The sequence below is a fragment of the Vigna radiata genome, chromosome 11 (genome assembly GCF_000741045.1).
Source record: "Vigna radiata var. radiata cultivar VC1973A chromosome 11, Vradiata_ver6, whole genome shotgun sequence".
NCBI lineage: Eukaryota > Viridiplantae > Streptophyta > Magnoliopsida > Fabales > Fabaceae > Vigna > Vigna radiata.
Window position 1 is genome coordinate 2,324,802 of NC_028361.1, and position 18,350 is coordinate 2,343,151.

Genomic DNA, 18,350 nt, shown 5'->3' on the forward strand with positions numbered 1-18,350 from the left:
CTTGGTAATCAAGAAAACCTGTGTTCTGTCCAAGCCAAGGCAGATTTTGAATAAAAATACTTTTGACGCCAGATATTTTCTTCGGTTAACAACCATCACCGCTGGAAGAGGTCATTGAAATTTTGGCCTTAATTTGAGGGGATACCACCCTTGTACAAACAAACACCATCCGAGGGAAGTATACTTTTATATACAAAAGCTGTTCCATTACATGGAAAACATGCTTCTATTCTTAATTTATCAATGTAATGCAAGGTGCATTACAGGAAAGAACACAAAAAATGGAGAAAACAAAACTTGGCTTCAACTCCCCTCAACAAACATGTACAGATAAATCTAAAGGTAATTCATGAAGGACAGGGACTTCCACCAGTGGCAGCCATATTTGTAAATTCATGGCTCCCTAAGGCTTTCACAATTAGTAGATGTCTTCTACATACAATTTTCCACCGCTACGGTATTCTTGCTGTTCTGGAATTTCATTCAGCCACTTGTGCTATATATATATATATATATATATATATATATATATATATATATATATATATATATATATATATATATATATATATATGCAAGTTGAAGTCACCTTATGATAGATCTTCCAAAAGATGATGCTCCAATTTCACTCTCAGTATTCTGCACAATGATCAGAGCCATATGCCTCTCTTGAGTATATAAAAAATGAAAATAATAAAAGGACCAAGTCCCTCCTACGTATATGCACATAACCTATTTGATGCCAATATTAAAATAAGCAAATGTTGCCCAAACCATTTCAACCAGAAAGCAGAACAGATAAAAATCCTAATCTACATACAGAGGGGGCTGGGCCCTCCTCCCATGGATTTCTCACGTATATACATACACACGTATATACATACACACATATATGTTAGTCTAAAATTGTGTAAAACTGATTGTATATGTCTCCTTATAATAATTGTTAAGGTTACCGAGTGTAAAATTGTGTAAGACTAGAAGTGTTTGCTGTTATTACTGCAGCGTAAATTTGCGTAAAACTCCGTGTCTGATTATTACAGTATCATTTAAGGTTATTATTATCATTGAAAATAAGAAAATAGTTTCAATTATGTGTAAAATAAGAAAATAAATTTTCAAAACTATTATTTATTAAAAGTCAGATATTTAAACATTTACAGAGGATCAAGAAAAAAAAATTCCAGTCCCCCCCTTAATACATTTCTGGATCCTGCATTAAGCTGAATTCCTGCATCTGCATTTACGTTTAAGGAAATAGCAATACAGTTGGATATGAATGACAATCAAATGTTCAAACCGTGGTCAATTATGTAAGCAAGAGGAGCTGAAAATGAAAATAACAAACTCTTTCCTTTATATTTTAATAAATAGTTACCTGTGATTTCCGCGAAGGGAATACATTCCAAAATCTTAGGGTTTCATCTCCAGCTCCAGTGACAATAGTCTAATACAGTAAGTGGAAGTCATCGTCACAAGGAAAAGAACATAAGATTTAGAAAACAGTAAAATTTTGTAAAAAGCCGATAATTACATAAAATCTTAGAAAGAATAATAGCCAAAAGAACAATTGAAATACCTGTCCATCAGGAGAAATGGAAAGATAAAGAACTCTGTAAGTATGGCCTGTAAGAGTTGCCAGCTGCATCAAAAGGACAAAAAAAAAATGTAAAACATATTAAAATCAATTTCAAAGAACTATGTCTATGTTATGACAACAAATTGTATAAATACCTTTGACATGGTGGGATACTTCCAAACCATTATCTGATTCTGGGAGTAGCCGTGCGTGCTCACCAATTCATTTACATTTTTAGACCAGACAAGATTACAAACCTGTTACCATGTAAGATATGTGATAGTCATTTTTTTGGATATAAAAAGAGGGGATGGCGGTGTGGGGGTAGAAACCCATAATCCTTGTATATGTGGAGAAAATTCCATGAATTCTAAAAGCAGTTTTGCAATATAATCTAACAATTGTTGGCATGGATATTGAATAGCCAACGGGATATATAAATTTTGTTCTCAGACATATTATGAATAATGGTCCACGATTCCATGGAACACTAAACAGATGTTTTTTTTCTGTACATGGATTTCTCTTATTCAATTATAAAACATATAAGAATTTCATTGCACCACTAGGATTAGATGTTAGTCATATTACCCAACTGACAAAGCTATGACTAATCGAATACCTATTCTCCTATTCTTCCCAGCTGAAAGTAGGAATGCGAATTTACAAGGAAATGTTCTTTGAAAAAGTCCCACGAAGATCCAACTATAGAGAGCCATGTCAGTCTTGAATATGGAAGTTTCAATTTTTCAATATTGAGTTCGTGGTCCCTCATCCTTTTTTATATCATTTCCCTATTTAGAATTATATTTAAATTAAGTTTTTTCATACTTTCCATTTAGTATGGCTTGATTATGCGTGATAGTTTGCTGTTATCATTTGATGCTTTATCAAACTTAACATATTACCCTTCAAAGGGGAATATGAATCTTGTAGCAAAATAAATTCAGTTTTTCATAAACCTAACAAATAACAAGACATTTATTAGATCAACAGAATTAAAACGAAGCAAATACCTGACTTCCAGTGTCGATGCAGTTTAACTGTGAGTTTGTGGTTGTACTCCAGAAACGAATGCTTCGGTCTGCAGTACCTCCTCCAGATGCAAGAAGTCCATTTGTATGAGGAGACCACGCAATAGCTTTAACAGCTGCTGTATGCTCACAGAACTTCAGGATGGGCTGGGTGGAGTTTTGATTCCAAACAAGTAGCTACAAACATAGCAAACAAATTATTAGTAACCTATGCCAAGTACAGATCAAAAGGGTAATAGTGCAGTGGCACAGTTCATGAGCATAACACAACTTGATATTGTGTACCTTGTTGTCATTTCCACCTGATGCTAACTCACGGTTATCGTAAGACCACTTCAGTCCACAAACCTTTGAAGAACCAAAAAAAAGGGGGAATTCAATCATTAAGTCATACACAGCAGGTAGCTAGTTTTATCAAATAAGGTCACTGCAAATAAAAACAAGAGTAACCTCTGATTTATGCCCAGACAGTTTACTGACAAAATCCTCCTGTACACGAATGTCCCGCTGGTAAATGCTTTTATCCCGGCTACCAGAAGACAAAAGAGATGAACTCCAGGCCAAGGTCCCAACACGTAATCGATGTCCCTCCATAGTTCTTATAGACTTGCCTTGAGTTACATCCCAAATCTACATAAAGAAAGGTTAAGAGGAACTTAGCAAGTCCCAGGGATGCAATAAAAAAGTACTCGACATCACAAAACAAGTAAAATATGACTTTTGACACCATGTTTTATGGGTCAAAATATAAAAAATTCAGAATGTTTAAGCTGGAAATGATGCACTGGATACCTACCTCTAGGTCAACTGAGTATGGATACGGATCCAAAGCAAAGTTTAAACCAGGCCGGCAAATAAAGTTTATGTATGTTAAATGAAAGTAGAACACATCATGTGCCTATGTACTGCATTAATACATATCTATCAAATGAATAGAAGTCACCAAAACAAAGAGGCTAAGTTTATTAGACTCACTAACACGACAAACTTATGTTTAACATCAAAAGTCAAGTTTAAGGTAGCAGGATATGCAATTACCAATCACTATAGCACAAATAGAATAGGGGAAAAGACTTGATAGTGCCATTTAATAAACTGTCGTTAGTCTGGTACCATACTAGACTCACTTATGTCAGCCTTGGCTTTAAGTGTAAGTGAACCACACTTTCCAACCAATGGGGTCTGAACAGGAGCATGGATCTGATATCAAACAAGTGCAAGACATAGACAGAACTTGCACTTGTAGTTCCATGCCCCGCATAGCACCCTAGCTTTAGACGAGGGTTCTACTCTAAATTATTTAATTGTAATTGCATTCTATGTGTTCAACAATCGATTTGAGCAAATCATTTTATTAACGGAATAGCAACATCTAATATCAACACAATTACGTAAGACCCAGCTTGAAATATAATTTACATGACCTGTATATAAAACAATCCCGTTGTCAATAAGTAGTTCTTATTGTCTAGGGTTAGCTAAACTGAAGAACAAAAGATTTGGAATGAGTGTTTAGGATTGTCATGGTTCAAAGTAATGGTAAGTTCAAGCCAGAGTGTTCAAGTTTCTAAATGTTTAGACTACCTTCCTATTTAGAGTCATTAGGGTGGTAGATTCAACAACTATTTAGATATAAAATACCAGTAAGCTGATTTAGGATATTTTACTTATATATAAGCATCTTATTTTTTCTGTAATAGCTCTGGGATTATAGGGATCTATTTTTAATTTATCTTCACCCAAAGTTTGATCAAAAAGCTTGATCCTCTACGTGGTCGGTTCCAGAAGTTTATCACACGACACAATCACCTAGCCTTTACCTCGATATTGGCATAAAGGTTGAATTCAGTACCTGGGCGTTTTCTGAAGTTATTATAACAGGACACAACTTTAGCCAATTTCAACGTAAAGACTCAGTCATCCGCTTTAGATGCTTCTTTGAAGTTTTTTCAACAACTTCAAGCTTTAATAGGTATGCCTTCTTCTTTCTCCACTGTTCTTTGTCTAAAAATATCACTTCTCCACGCTGATTCCTTGGACTCGTACCTTTTTCCCTAGAGTATTTTTGTCATTTCTAGATTTCTTTGGATTTTAAGGGTTTTTCTAACTCTCAAATACTCTTAGGTTTGTTATGGATTTTTAATCGTGACCTCATATGACGCCCCTATCCCTGGGCTAGGATCGAGCTTAAGAGAGAAACTTCTAGCAAGAAAATAAAAGCCTTTTGTCAACACCAAGCCATTAGTAAACATAATGAGATTTATATTTTAGTCCAGATTCGCAAATTGGACGAACTAGTTTGTTAAGATGATACCAAAGAAAACTTTGTATTTAATTCTGTTGGACATGCTATATCAAATGCCACTGCAACTGCAATCCCTATACAGAGACCTTTGTCATATTATATGTTATGCTACTTCCCTTCCTATACGGAGACCTTTCCTAACACGGGAAAAATATGCCTTTGATTCTTTAGAATTATAGTACATGGCTAGTTATATATAACTCGTCGCAAAGGGTACAAGTACTCTCGCGAAAAAATAGCAGAAAAAAATCCTCAACAGATAGAGTGCACTGAATCTGCTAAGAATACCTATAAAAGAATCGTGCTTAACCTAGGACACTTTAAAAAAACTGAAAACAGGTAATTGTGGTTACAATTGCATGATATTGGTTTTGCATATGAACTCTTACCTGGACTTTTCCACTGTTTGATCCGACAGCCAAGTAGGTGCCAAGCGGAGCCCAGCCAACTGAACAAACGGAGTCGTCAACCCCCAAATCGCATAGCTTAGTTACCTGCGCATATGTCACTTTGAATATGCAGCTCCATCTTAAGCACACCAGCAAATAATATAAAACGAACAGACAAAAGGAAATAAAAAACAATTCAAGTTATGAAACAGAACATCCTTTATTTTGCTTCGCACAAGCACCCTGGTTTGAAAACAATCCTAATCAAAGCGAAGTCTCACACTAAATACGAACATAATTCCAAGCCAAAATTCGAGCTTTAGTTTGCTATAAGAGACTTCTAGTTAATCTTAAACCCAGTGGTGTGAATGCTCGATATTCGTCAGATAGTTTTAGATACGAGTAAGCTTCGGACTAAGGATCAAGGATTAGTCTAAACCGACGCGAAAGACCAAATTTGTGGGGATATCTTGGTCCCACCAGGAATCAAAGAAACAAAGATCCTAACAGTAAAAACAAATAGTCATAAATTTTTTTTAAAAAAATATACAAACCTTACTGCTAGAAGCATTCCACAAATAAACAGAGTTTTCCAGAGCCACAGCCAAGACATTGCTGGAGGACCAATCCACGAGATTCAGATAAAAATCGTCTTGCAGAGCCGGCGCATCTAGAACCTAAAACACAACATTGCAATTATACCAAACATCCCAAAACAAAACCTCTCAAAACAGGAACAGACAAAAAAAAAAGAACCTTAAAAGACGAGGGAGGAATCTTTCGAGGGCGCTTAAGAGGCTTATGATTGTAGTCATAGCCAGGAAGAAGGACATCTTGGGAAGTAAAAGGAGTGAGAGAAAGAGAGTGCATGGACTGTCGAGTCTCCGATTTGAAACGAAATATATTAGGGCTTTCGAATTTGTTGGGTGTGGAAGGTCCAAACAAGGCACTCCGCAGCGCACTGCCATAGGGGCTGCAACTACAACCGTCCTCCGTGTACGGCGATAGGTTAAACAGAGCGAAATTGGAAGCGGATCTGCTGGGTATGAAGCGGTCGGAGTAGATTGTTTTGGAAGGTGATTTGAAGCGATTGGAATTTAGCATTCGTTTGACATGGTTGTGCTGGGAAGAGGACATTGGAGGAGGTGGAGTGAACGATTCGTCCATAATAATCAAACCTAACCAAACCCTTTTCTCTTTCCCCCTTATTCTTCTTCTTCTTCCTTCGATTTGATGAAATGAGAAGCCCCCAGAAATTTCCCGGGAAATAGACGCTTTTTTCGCGGGAAAAAAGTGAGAATGGCGCCTATTATCTATGATATTATCTCTTTCTCATCTCGCCCGACCACACACAAAACTAGGTAATGTAATATAATTTGTCACTTTTTACTTTCATTCCTTAAATTTTAATGTCGTATTCATGTCATGTAGTTGAAAAATATTTATTTTAGAAAAATATAATCCTTACATTTTAATTATACCCTTTTCTAATTTTTTTTATTAATTTTAACTCAATACAAATAACTTTAAGATCTTCGATTTGTCTATTATTTATTTGGATTTGTTTCCAAATTTGGTTTAAGTGATACTGTATACTAATTTTAGGTTCATGTCATGTTCTTTTAAATTATATATTTTAAAATAGACTTACTAATTTTGAAATATTTAAATTTTTTAATCTAACTATATTTAATTTGAATTAGATGATTGATTATATTATAATTAAATCATGTTTATCTTAAAAAAATATTAAGTATGTTGAATTTCATAATTATTTGTAAATATAAATTTAAAAATGTAAATATTGTACACAGTATTTAATATAATTATTTCAATTTTAGAGTTCGTGTTTGCTATTATTGTGTAGCACGTGTTCATAATTACTGTATATAAACATTAATTGCAAGCAAAACTTAAGGTTGAAAAATTATACATTTAATATAATTTACATCTTAATCATTAAATTTAACATTGATATATATTTAATAAGTGCAGTAATCATATTATTTTAATATAAAGTAATCATTTAATATTTTAAAATACTGAACTAACAACATTAAATATGACAATGATATATCCATAATGGTTATCATTGATGTGAAACATATTATAATTAGCTGAATTAAATCTGATTAATGCAAGTCTGACAAAAGTAGACGAAAAAATAACAACAGAGGAAACTAAAAAATTAAGTACTAAGCAATAGTTTACCTATATTACTACTCTTTTCTTACTGATATGAAAACCAGGTTTCATGCAAGAATAAGATCTTTAGACTTCAGCGTTCCAATTTGAACCGAACAAATAAATGCCTACTCACCTCAGTTAGCTAAACATGAATTCCATTCAGAGGCCATTGGTAACTAAATTTCAGTATAAAATCAGACTCAAGTTTTTATTGCAAATTTCCAGCTACGTGTCAACTTTGAGGAAAATGATGAACTTCACTTTTTAAGTTTGTCAAACTATAACAAAAAGTGACAGTTTTCTTTACATCTATATCTGTATGTGCACCTGCTGCTATAGCTAGTATGTAGAAAATTCACTTGCAGCAGACACAGACTGGAATTGCTCAGCGAAAGTTCACAGTGGTGGAATATGTGAGTCCGACGTTCCAGTTTGAAGGAGCAACATTCCATGCAATTATAGTTTCTCTGGTGGTGTATGAAGTAATCCTGAAAGAAAGAGCTTGGCCAGCAAGAGTTGCAAATGCTTGATATGAAGCACCCCAGTTGTGGCTCATGCTTATCCATCCACTTCTGCTTCCTCTCACCGACATGCTCGAAATATCTCCTCCACCTCCCACGTTCATCACATACACCAATAGCCAGTACCCGTTTCCTTGAAAAGAGAATCGAATCCCTCCCTTCCTTCCACATGGCACTCTGCATATACATCAACAAATTAATCACTCACACATTGATGAACTGTATAAGAAATTTATGAGATTTATTTATTTACTAATTTACCTGCGGTACATAATAGGGACGATGCCGGCTTTCCACTGCGCAATTTTCATGAAAGCGGGTTTGGCCATGTCAAAATGAACTCGTGGTGGATTGCACCAGCCGCCGTTATCGGAGGGTTGTGCCCAGTTAGGAGGGCAAAGATTGGTGGCGGTCACCGTCGTAAAGGCAACGTTCTTATAACACGCACTTGATTGGTAACACTTTATTTGATAACAAGTTCCACACGCATAACCATTGTTGAACAACGTAGAACTTAGAGCCGCCGTGTCTGTCCCGTAACCATTTTGAAATAAATTCCCGTACCCGCATGCTCCTCCTACAAGTCCATTGTCAATCGGATAAGAAAAAAAAAAAATAGTAATTTCAGGAAGTATATGTTAGTGATGAGATACACACACATACCCATAGTGGCAGAAGCAGTCTCGTCACCGTAAAAGGTGGCATGGGCGAGAGCCCATTGACTGGGTCGAAATATCCCCGCAGCTGTTGCTTGCTCTCCCATGAACATCAGAATGAACATGAACTTCATTGTAAAAGCAAAAGCTTGAAGAGTTGAAGCCATGATGAAGTTTTTAGTAGTTTAACTGTGGAGAATGCGATATGGTGATTGACTGGTGCATGTATCCTTTATATAGGAAGTACAATTTTTAGGGCACGTCTTGGCTTAGTGATTCCCACGACTGCAAAGTCAACAATATTGTTGTTTTTGTTTTTTGGCCCTCAAAGGTATATATGTACGTAATCAACAAGACAAGACAAATCCCGACCACTGACCATGAATGATGATCAATCCACAGACCACGCAATCCATAAGAAAAAAGAAAGGTATATGGTTTGAGTGAAAACGTGCAGACAAGTTTGATATGTTCGTGTGTTTATTAAATTTTTATTCTCATCAGCCATTGCACTATTTTTTCTTACTTGTTAATTAGTCAAAAACATTTTAAGTATTGACTTTTGTATTTAATTTGCGTCTTCTAGTACAACCACTGACTCCACTCTTTGAACTAACAAAAAGTCCACGAACCCTCTCACCAAGAACAAACCTAAATAGAACAGAAGTTTGGTTTCATTGTACGAACTTTTAATGTTTTTTTTCAGAAGAAAAATACTTGTTTTTCAGAAGAAAAATATTTTATCAACACCTCTTTTTGCTTCAACGAAAAGAACCAAGCACATATGATTTTGCACAAGATTAGATTATCTAAGCATCTTGATATTTTAATTAATAATTTTTTTTAATAACTTTTTTTACAATAGGAGATAATTGAGTAAATTTTTAGAGATTATTAAGACTAAATTGAGTAATCTCCCACAGCTGTTCTTTTATCTACTTCATTAAGCTGCTACTTTTTATCTAAATATTTTAGAGTTTATCATCGAATGGATATATTAAAAAATGTAGACAGTTAAGGATTTAGAAATTTAATAGTTTCTCTTGTGAAGTGGAAGGATTTTATATAGAACACACGAAGTTATATATAAGGTAAGGAGAAGGAAAAAATTAAGATTTTTTGTTTTCAATTTTAAGTTAAATTTAATTTTTTTTAATTAGATTATTTGAGTCAACTAAATTTCTATATAATTTTACAGATTCTATTTTTTGAAAGTAGAAAGAAAAAAAAAAACTTAATCAACTCAATTTTTTAAAAAATAAACTGGACCAAATAATGTAGGAGTTATTATTTGAGTGTCATCTAAGTTACTGACATATTATTATTATTATTATCATCATTAATTATTAATATGATATCGTTTACACTTAGTAATACGTAATAATTTCTTTAAATAATGGCTATTAAAATTTATGTTAAATGACTTAGGGTATGTTAAACACTTCTAGATAAATTAATTAATTGATTAAATAAATTTACTCATCAGGGCAGAAATTAAAATAATAATTTAAATTAGGGAGAAATTCTATATAAAAAATATCGTTTTATTCTAGTTTTCTTTCTTCAAATTCCATTGGAGAAATTTGTCAAAAAAAAAAGTAGTTCTCAATAAAGCAAGATTTTGAGAAAAAAAAAAAAAAATACTAAAGCATGCCAACAAACAAAAATCCCCGACCAGGGCGGTTTCATAACTTTTTAGATTGTTTTTTTGTTACAAAAGAAATCATGTAACTCATCTCTTCCAGTGGACGATCCTGCATTTGTTTACAAAGTTCATAAAATTACAACTTGTACTTGTATATATGGTGTACCACAGTGAGAATAATTATTACTTTCATGGCCTATGAAGAACAGCGACCTTGAGTTGCTGGCTTGATAATCTAGCTTCCACATGTAAGTAGTAGTTTCTGATCCCGATCATCTCAACTAATTGCAGAAAACAATAGTATCAAGCTAAACCTTCAGGTATATATATAACATTTAGATTAAGATGTCTTTGCAGAAAAGAGCAAAGAAAAACAGAGAAAGTTTTGACTTCCAGAGTCTTAACCGGTGGTCACAAAGCGAACTTGGAGCTTTTCTTATGCCAGAAATATAATGCTACTTAGCAGTGATAATGTACCTCAATTTAGGCACTGCTTCCTTCCGGCAATGTAATCAATCTTGTTCTTGAATCATACACCATTTTAGTCTCACAGCTGAGGCAAAATATAAACACTGGTTGTTAAACTAATGATCCATCACAAATCATAAATCACAGTATTAGTCTAATGATAGGAGAATGAACAATATGGAAAGACAGGGTGGGGATAGTGCCGCCGGGGAAACCACTTTTATACTTACTTTTCACATTTGACATTGTTGGTGGAATCGCCACTTGAAACTGACAGTATTGTCCCAAAGAAAGAGGTATTTTCAGTGCCACAGTTAGGACAGGGGCCCTTTACAGATAAAACTATGTTAGTACTTGTGTTGTGCAGGATAAAGAGACAGTGCAACAAAAATTGTACCTTTAAAATCAAAGAGTCTTTTATAATTGCCTTTGTAATTGATTGCGCCAGCCACAAAATAAAGGGAATGGCGGCAAACCAAGTTAGAATAAAACTATATGGCTCTGGAATCTGCACTTTACAATTCACGACATTAGCTAAAACATTGAAGGTGTTAATACCACTATTTTCAAATAAATTATTTCTAGTCTAGGAATAAATCAATGCCATTGTCCCAGCTATCGATTCTTCTCACCCTCAGTTATAAATCTTGTTTGTTAAATAGCAGAAACTCTTTTGGGTTTACTACTACAATATATCTACATAGCTCTTCTGATTTTGTTATCAAACGGTGATCCACTTGCATTTTCCTCTCTAAATTTAACCCTGCACTCTAGAAGATCTTTTTCTGACTAGAATATATTTTACACAATACAGCTAAAGTGCTTTCTTATTTGAATGAAGAGGGCAATGTAATATAAGAGGGAACTGCATAAACAAAACTATTGTCTGTCTGATACTTAGGCATTGGTCAAACTACATTAAATAACCAGCTAAGAATACTAGAACAAGGAAAACTGAGGGGGGCATATACCTTTATCAGATATGAGATCTCAAATCCAGTCAAATCGTCAAGGAAGAAGAACCTAACGATATATAGGAAAAGAATGAAAAAACCAAAAGAAATCAAGACCTTAAGAGGATGAAGTTATCATACACAGAAGAAAAGAGAGTTACTTACAGTCCAAGTGCAAGCACAGTAGCTGGGGCGTTCAGCAGGAACATCTTCAAATAGTCAACAGACAGGTCACTGTAGACCTGTAAAATGATGCCAATTAGTAATTAAGGAATTAACATATCTAACACTTTTTGACTGATCTCAATCTAAGGTTCAATGTTCAGAGAATGATCTATTCCAGCAAAACAGCAATATATATCGAAGGATACTAGAATGTACAGTTGACCACTGTACAATCACTTTTTTGTATACTTTTATATAACAATCCCTTAAACTATCTACACACACCTTTCTACTACGAAGACTGCACCGAGGACCCTCAGCCACAATTTCGCTCCCTTCCATCTACAAACACAGTATGTGCAGTTAAACATTAAAAGGTTTCAATTTAATCTGAGTTCATAGAAAAATAGTTATTCTTTAAACATTTTACTTTTAACATAAAATTTAAATTGATTTGAATCCTTCTTTGATCTTACATCAGTGCAGAAATATGATTGTCTAACTTATTTAAAGTTACTTGTGTTCATGTGAGAATTAATGGCAAACCTTTAGCCTGAGTTTCAAATCATCAAACTCTTTGTCGTTCAGGATTGGTTTTCCGGATACATAGGCCATAGACGCTTCCAGAAATTTTTGCTCTTCTGAACCTACACAGCAACCAATAACGACTCAAAACGTTGTAAGAATTCATCCCACAGTGAATGAAATAGCTAGTTCCATATATATATATATACTTAGCATCACAACGGTGCTCCCTTCCCACATGAGTTCTTCCTTAAGATTATCAAATTCTTCGTTTGACATGATAGCCTTCCCCTCATAATAGAATGCCTGTTCCTCAACAAAAACAGAGCCCCACTTCAAGTTAAATATAACGTTCCCTCTTTCATAACGCATAACAAATTCAACAATAAATAAAAGTTAAAAAAAAAACTAGTTCTTTTTATCGTACTTGCAGTGCTTGAAGAAACTCTTGCTCGAGTTCACCAACTGTTTTCTTCTCCTTTTTGTCTATGCTACAGTAGGGTAGGATTTTACTATCCACAACGTCATCTTCCTCAGCCTTGCCTGAAAGAAAAGGAGGAAACGGCGTGGTGAGAGCAATGCATGAAACGAAAAGATGATGCTAGGAATAAGACCTTGATCGGCAGTGGCCCTGACAGAAAACAGAAATAGCCGGCGGCGAAGGCAGAAGCGGCGAGCATTGAATTGAAGAAGGTGGAGAGGAGAAACGGAAGTGGAGGAGAAGGAAGAGATTGGAATGAAAGGCGTCGGTCTAGGGGAAGTGAATGGTCGCGGGTATAACAGTGTGAAGGTGAGTTTGGTAGCCATGGTTATCTAGCAACAGAGAATGTGTTGTGATTGTTTTATGATAATTCATTGTTAAAGAGGTTGTTTTAATTTGTTTGGTTGGAGGGAAAGATAAGGCAAGGATGAACGTGTGGAGGGAAGTGCAACGGTTTATTCTCCCTTTCCTTCTTTGATTTTCTTGTCTTCACAGTTCACATCGTGTTCTTGTTTGTTTTGTTTCACTTAGGTTTCTGACTAAGTGGCATGTCTTCTTCATGTGTCGAATTGAAGCGCCATTCGCTTTCTTGTGGACACGTGGAGATGTTCTGTTGGCCACGTGTTTGCTGAGGGTTATCACGTGGACAGAGATGATGAATGATGTTCGAAGGACGATGTGGTCACCAAAGAATATATTTATCTGCGCCTCTTCCACGGATTTCACTACACTCCTTCTCTGTTCGTGAAACTCTTTCCGGAAAAATGCCATCTACATTCGAGAATCACACACACACACAAAATGGCAAAGAAATAGGACACTCTGCTTTAAAATTTTTCATTTCTTGAGATTTGAAATAAGAACGTGGTTGTGCCGCAAAATTACTGGTGCGGGTTACCGTGACATTTTTGTTATTTGATGTAATCATTGTTTAGCCATGTATGTTATTATTTTATTTACACAATTATTAGAAAAACAGTCAACTAATTATCAATTATAACAAAAAAATGCTAAAGAATTTATATTATTATTCGGGTTTATTTTTGTTAATAAGTAATTTTTTAATCATTTAAATTTTTAATTTTTTACTTATATATATTATCAATATATTAATTAAACGAATCTAACACAATATAACAATAAAATATTAGGTAAAAATCATTTATATTTAAAATATTACTTTTTATTTTATGAATTTTAATTATTTCATCATTAAAGTTTAAAGAACTATATTTTACTTTTATTTCTAAAAATAATGTTATTTAAACAAAATAAATTGTAATATAATAATTTTTTTTTACAAAAATAACATCTATTTTTCATATTAATTTATATTATAAATAATTTTATTGTTGAATGTTTTCATTATATAAAAGTTAAAATAACATTATTTAATGAAAAATAGTACATAAAAATGGGTACACATTTTAAATAATTATATTTATAATAAATTAAAATAAAATGTCATACTTAATAATTAATTTTAAAAGTTTAAATTAGATATTTATAATTAAAACATGCCACAAATATATATTGTTTGAATTATATATATATATATATATATATATATATATATATATATAAAAGATGTATGTTAATTACACAAATCAAACAAAATTTATTATACGAGTATAGTAATATATAATAAAGAAGTTTATTGATACATTAATTAAATTAGTATAATAAAAAATATTAAATAATATTTTATATATTAATTAGATAAGTATAAACATACACTAATTAGACTATCATAACAAAAAATATTAAAAAAATTTATCAATGTATTAATTAAACAAGTTTAATATTATATATTAGTCAATTCTTATAATCACTAGACAAGTATAACAAAAAAGACATTAAATAGGTCATTTTACGCATTGATTAATGACTCTATGAACATTCCTTAGATGAATCTATTCACACATTAATTAAACAAGTTTAATCACTATATAAGTTTTTTCAGACACTAATAAGATAAGTTTGACAATATACATCATACAAATCTATTTGTTCATATATAAATTATACGAATTTGTATATTGAACAAATGGGTTCATAAATTAAATAAATATAATAAAAAACATTACACAAATTTAACAATGTTTATATAATAATTATATAAATACAGTAAAAAAATTAGACGAATAATTGTACATGTAATTGGATGATGATCAAGATGATCGATAACAGGGTGTTCGATCAAAAAGATGTACTCATACTTATTTACCTGAAACTATATATCATACAATTAACGAACAGAGTTTATCAATGTGTCATTATGTTTTTTTAGTGATTAGAATATAATAATAATAAATTTTTTATGATATATCATAATATTAAGTTCCACAGTATTACAACTCTGCCAAAGATTAAATGTTATAGAAAACCGATGGCTGATTGTTTTGGCGGCATGCATATGACCTTTATCATATCATTTTTTTTTTCTTGTTTCTTTAATTAATTTTAAGATCATTTGAATATATAACTTAACAAAACCCGTTAAAGAAACAAGAGAAAACAAATATTCCACACAAACTTTTGATAAGCTTGTAGAATCTTGTTCGTAATTTTTGTTTTTGGGGCGTGTATAGATTAATTTTAATTTATGTAAGAAAATTCTCATAAATATACGGAGAAATTTTTCCAAAACATACTGTTTAATGCTATTTACATAAAAAATTTCATCCATTAAAAATTGACTTCAAGTATTATTTAATGTTTTTATCATACTAAAATAACTGAGAGTTTGAAATTGTTACAGAATGAACTTGGAAGACATTTCTTCTAGATTGCGAGTTTTACATGTTTAAATGTCACGTGAAATGTGAAGGAGGAACTTGGATTTTTACATTAGGCTACTAAAAATAACGAAATATCTTACTACGAGATGTTATTTTTTACTTTTTCTTCTTCTCATTACCCGTTGTTTTTACAGAAAATATTAATGGAATAATTTATTTATATATTCATTTTTTTAAAATCTTAATAATTTATCATTTCGTGAACTTGTGAATATTTTTCTTTTTAGTGAGTTAAGTTCTCGATCCACTGACAATTTGAGATTTTTTTAACATGTTTTAAACAATGCATGTCAATCTCCCACATCCATTTTAGAAAAATCAACGACAGAACAAAACAAATTGGCCAGTTTCCACTCTAAATAGAAGCATCTTAAGATTCATGGATACCAAATTATAGCCACACGACATTGAAATAAATTTTTATAGTACCCATATATTTTGATCTGACGTATTATTTTAAAGCAAATATATGCATATACATTGAAAATCAATAAATTAATTTGTTTTGTTAGTAGACATGATAACTGAATAAATAAATAAATAAATAAATAAGATTACGTTCCTTTTCCCCTCTGATTGAAGCAGGCAAAATCGGTTGAATGGAAATTATTTCGGGAAGGAAGGCGTAATAAATGAAGGGAGAACATGGTTGAATAAATTTGGTGTTGGAGGGAGCTAAACGTGGTTGATGGATGTGAAATAGAAAAGAGTGGTACTGTTATGACAGTTAACAAATTTTAATACATGCTTTATATTTATGATTTGATTTTTTGATTTGTTTTTGTTTTTAGAAATATAAAAAGAATTTATTTAATGAGAGAAGTTCGAGAATGGCAATGGAGGGTTAGGCGGAGTGGTGTGGATGCAGATGATGCAGGAGCTTAACCTCCAGTCAAGGGGCGTTGAAGTTTTGGTTTGTTGAAGAGCTTCCACGTGATAACCAACGCAAATGGATGGAGACTGTTAGGGAAATTGACAGTGGTGTTTGCTTAGAATGGAATATAAAACCCAGGGAGAGGAACAAGTGAACATCCAAGAGGTGAAGTGAAAGAAGGTCGGAGAGAGATGGTGGGTACAGTGGGTCCGAGAGTTGAAAGCTTGGCGAGCAGTGGGATAAAGTGTATCCCCAAGGAGTACGTCAGGCCGCAAGAGGAGTTGGAGAACATAGGAAACGTCTTCGAGGAGGAAAAGAAGGAAGGGCCTCAAGTTCCAACCATTGACCTGGGAGAGATAGATTCGCCGTCGGAGGTTGTTCGAGGGAAGTGTCGGGAGAAGCTGAAGAAAGCGGCGGCGGAATGGGGCGTGATGAACCTGGTGAACCATGGCATCCCTGAGGAGCTCTTGAATCGGCTGCGGAAAGCTGGGGAAACCTTCTTCTCTCTTCCAATTGAGGAGAAGGAGAAGTACGCCAACGACCAAGCCACTGGGAAGATTCAGGGGTATGGAAGCAAGCTTGCCAACAATGCCAGTGGCCAATTGGAGTGGGAAGATTACTTCTTCCACCTTGTTTATCCTGAAGAGAAACGCGACCTCTCCATCTGGCCAACCAAACCTTCTGATTACACGTGAGCACTCATCAACATCATCGTTTCTTGGTTCCTTCTTTCACTTTTTATATGTTTGATTATAGTTTCTTACATATTTATTGGTGTGTTTTGTTTTTGATAAAGTGAGGCTACAAGCGAGTATGCAAGGCAACTGAGGAGGCTTGCGACGAAGATACTGGAGGCACTGTCTATTGGATTGGGGTTGGAAGGTGGAAGATTAGAGAAGGAAGTGGGTGGAATGGAAGAACTTTTGCTTCAGTTGAAGATCAACTACTACCCAATCTGTCCACAGCCGGAATTGGCTCTGGGAGTTGAAGCTCACACAGATGTAAGTTCACTGACCTTCCTCCTTCATAACATGGTGCCGGGTCTGCAACTTTTCTACAAGGGCAACTGGGTGACGGCGAAGTGTGTGCCTAATTCCATTTTCATGCACATCGGAGACACCATTGAAATCCTGAGTAACGGGAGGTACAAGAGTATTCTCCACCGGGGATTGGTGAACAAAGAAAAAGTTCGAATATCCTGGGCCGTGTTCTGTGAACCCCCGAAGGAGAAGATCATCTTGCAGCCACTGCCTGAACTCGTGACGGAGAAAGAACCGGCACGTTTTCCTCCCCGCACTTTTGCTCAACATATTCACCACAAACTTTTCAGGAAGGACGAGGAAGCTCTTCCGAATTGAGTCTCTCCGTCTCCTGATTCATCATCACTCTACTCTATGCTTCTCTTCTGCACTTCTTAGTCCTTATTGCTTGTACTAATAAAACGACCACTCCTGTGGTCTCTCTCCTCGTGTTAAGTTTCTTTCATTTCCTTTATTAAAATATATTATTTTTCTTTATTGAAATTGTTCTTTTTATCATTATTGTAAACATCTTTTTCATCATTATATCAAAAATATGCCCAAGTCTTTACTTCTTTAAAAATAAATAAATATATACATGCCACATACTTTAGTCCTCCACCTTTTTTTATTTTTTTAATGAACAATCAAATACATACATCAAAATATTTAAATTATTTAGAACGATCTGATCGTTTTATAACGAGATGAGATACAATTTCTTATCTGTTTTTTTAGTAATAGTCAA

At 33.8% G+C, this 18,350-nt stretch overlaps 4 protein-coding genes across 9 annotated transcripts; 1 reads left to right on the plus strand and 3 right to left on the minus strand.

Moving 5' to 3' along the window:
- Positions 1 to 75: 75 nt before the first annotated feature.
- Positions 76 to 6,653, minus strand: LOC106776340 (protein FIZZY-RELATED 1). 4 transcript variants are annotated; one of them, XM_022775901.1, is made up of 11 exons: positions 6,064 to 6,652; positions 5,862 to 5,984; positions 5,308 to 5,412; positions 3,064 to 3,243; positions 2,899 to 2,961; positions 2,596 to 2,790; positions 1,735 to 1,836; positions 1,580 to 1,642; positions 1,379 to 1,447; positions 575 to 639; positions 76 to 530 (listed from the first exon to the last, which is right to left on the minus strand). In XM_022775901.1, the coding sequence occupies exons 1-10, from the start codon at positions 6,472 to 6,474 to the stop codon at positions 586 to 588; spliced, it is 1,365 nt and encodes a 454-aa protein (XP_022631622.1). In that variant the 5' UTR covers positions 6,475 to 6,652; the 3' UTR covers positions 76 to 530; positions 575 to 585. The 4 variants fall into 4 exon arrangements, with proteins under 4 accessions (XP_022631622.1, XP_022631621.1, XP_014519256.1 ...); XM_022775900.1 differs by having other exon boundaries at positions 76 to 536; XM_014663770.2 differs by having other exon boundaries at positions 112 to 639.
- Positions 6,654 to 7,559: 906 nt separating this feature from the next.
- On the minus strand, positions 7,560 to 8,856 carry LOC106776604 (expansin-A7-like). Its single transcript, XM_014664087.2, has 3 exons — positions 8,679 to 8,856; positions 8,277 to 8,592; positions 7,560 to 8,192 (listed from the first exon to the last, which is right to left on the minus strand). The coding sequence occupies exons 1-3, from the start codon at positions 8,836 to 8,838 to the stop codon at positions 7,880 to 7,882; spliced, it is 789 nt and encodes a 262-aa protein (XP_014519573.1). The 5' UTR covers positions 8,839 to 8,856; the 3' UTR covers positions 7,560 to 7,879.
- Positions 8,857 to 10,322: 1,466 nt separating this feature from the next.
- LOC106777797 (PGR5-like protein 1A, chloroplastic) lies at positions 10,323 to 13,412 on the minus strand. Of its 3 annotated transcripts, none has more exons than XR_002670104.1 (12): positions 13,042 to 13,412; positions 12,855 to 12,970; positions 12,637 to 12,733; positions 12,449 to 12,549; positions 12,188 to 12,244; positions 11,903 to 11,979; positions 11,756 to 11,807; positions 11,182 to 11,292; positions 11,015 to 11,112; positions 10,794 to 10,869; positions 10,530 to 10,597; positions 10,323 to 10,425 (listed from the first exon to the last, which is right to left on the minus strand). XR_002670104.1 is itself a non-coding variant. In XM_014665554.2 (11 exons), the coding sequence occupies exons 1-10, from the start codon at positions 13,232 to 13,234 to the stop codon at positions 10,800 to 10,802; spliced, it is 972 nt and encodes a 323-aa protein (XP_014521040.1). In that variant the 5' UTR covers positions 13,235 to 13,412; the 3' UTR covers positions 10,323 to 10,597; positions 10,794 to 10,799. The 3 variants fall into 3 exon arrangements, 1 of the variants encoding a protein (XP_014521040.1); XR_001376989.2 differs by having other exon boundaries at positions 10,504 to 10,597; XM_014665554.2 differs by having other exon boundaries at positions 10,323 to 10,597.
- A 3,313-nt stretch (positions 13,413 to 16,725) lies between these two features.
- On the plus strand, positions 16,726 to 18,116 carry LOC106777796 (leucoanthocyanidin dioxygenase). The gene is made up of 2 exons (XM_014665553.2): positions 16,726 to 17,274; positions 17,380 to 18,116. Exons 1-2 carry the CDS (start codon positions 16,775 to 16,777, stop codon positions 17,939 to 17,941), a joined length of 1,062 nt encoding a protein of 353 aa, XP_014521039.1. The 5' UTR covers positions 16,726 to 16,774; the 3' UTR covers positions 17,942 to 18,116.
- The last annotated feature ends 234 nt before the right edge of the window (positions 18,117 to 18,350 follow it).

Bases quoted from the DNA above. Each gene is read 5' to 3' on its own strand.
- LOC106776340 (XM_022775901.1), bottom strand. From the start codon at position 6,474: ATGGACGAATCGTTCACTCCACCTCCTCCAATGTCCTCTTCCCAGCAC. The intron at 5,413-5,861 runs GTTTGTATATTT...ACATATGCGCAG, and splicing joins GGAATGCTTCTAGCAGTAAG to GTAACTAAGCTATGCGATTT. The intron at 1,448-1,579 runs GTATTTCAATTG...TTACTGTATTAG, and splicing joins CCATTTCTCCTGATGGACAG to ACTATTGTCACTGGAGCTGG.
- LOC106776604 (XM_014664087.2), bottom strand. From the start codon at position 8,838: ATGGCTTCAACTCTTCAAGCTTTTGCTTTTACAATGAAGTTCATGTTC. The intron at 8,593-8,678 runs GTATGTGTGTGT...ATGGACTTGTAG, and splicing joins GACTGCTTCTGCCACTATGG to GAGGAGCATGCGGGTACGGG. The intron at 8,193-8,276 runs GTAAATTAGTAA...ATGTATATGCAG, and splicing joins GTCCCTATTATGTACCGCAG to AGTGCCATGTGGAAGGAAGG.
- LOC106777797 (XM_014665554.2), bottom strand. From the start codon at position 13,234: ATGGCTACCAAACTCACCTTCACACTGTTATACCCGCGACCATTCACT. The intron at 12,734-12,854 runs GTACGATAAAAA...GTTGAGGAACAG, and splicing joins AGTTTCTTCAAGCACTGCAA to GCATTCTATTATGAGGGGAA. The intron at 10,870-11,014 runs GTAAGTATAAAA...ATTTTGCCTCAG, and splicing joins AACAATGTCAAATGTGAAAA to CTGTGAGACTAAAATGGTGT.
- LOC106777796 (XM_014665553.2), top strand. From the start codon at position 16,775: ATGGTGGGTACAGTGGGTCCGAGAGTTGAAAGCTTGGCGAGCAGTGGG. The intron at 17,275-17,379 runs GTGAGCACTCAT...TTTTTGATAAAG, and splicing joins ACCAAACCTTCTGATTACAC to TGAGGCTACAAGCGAGTATG.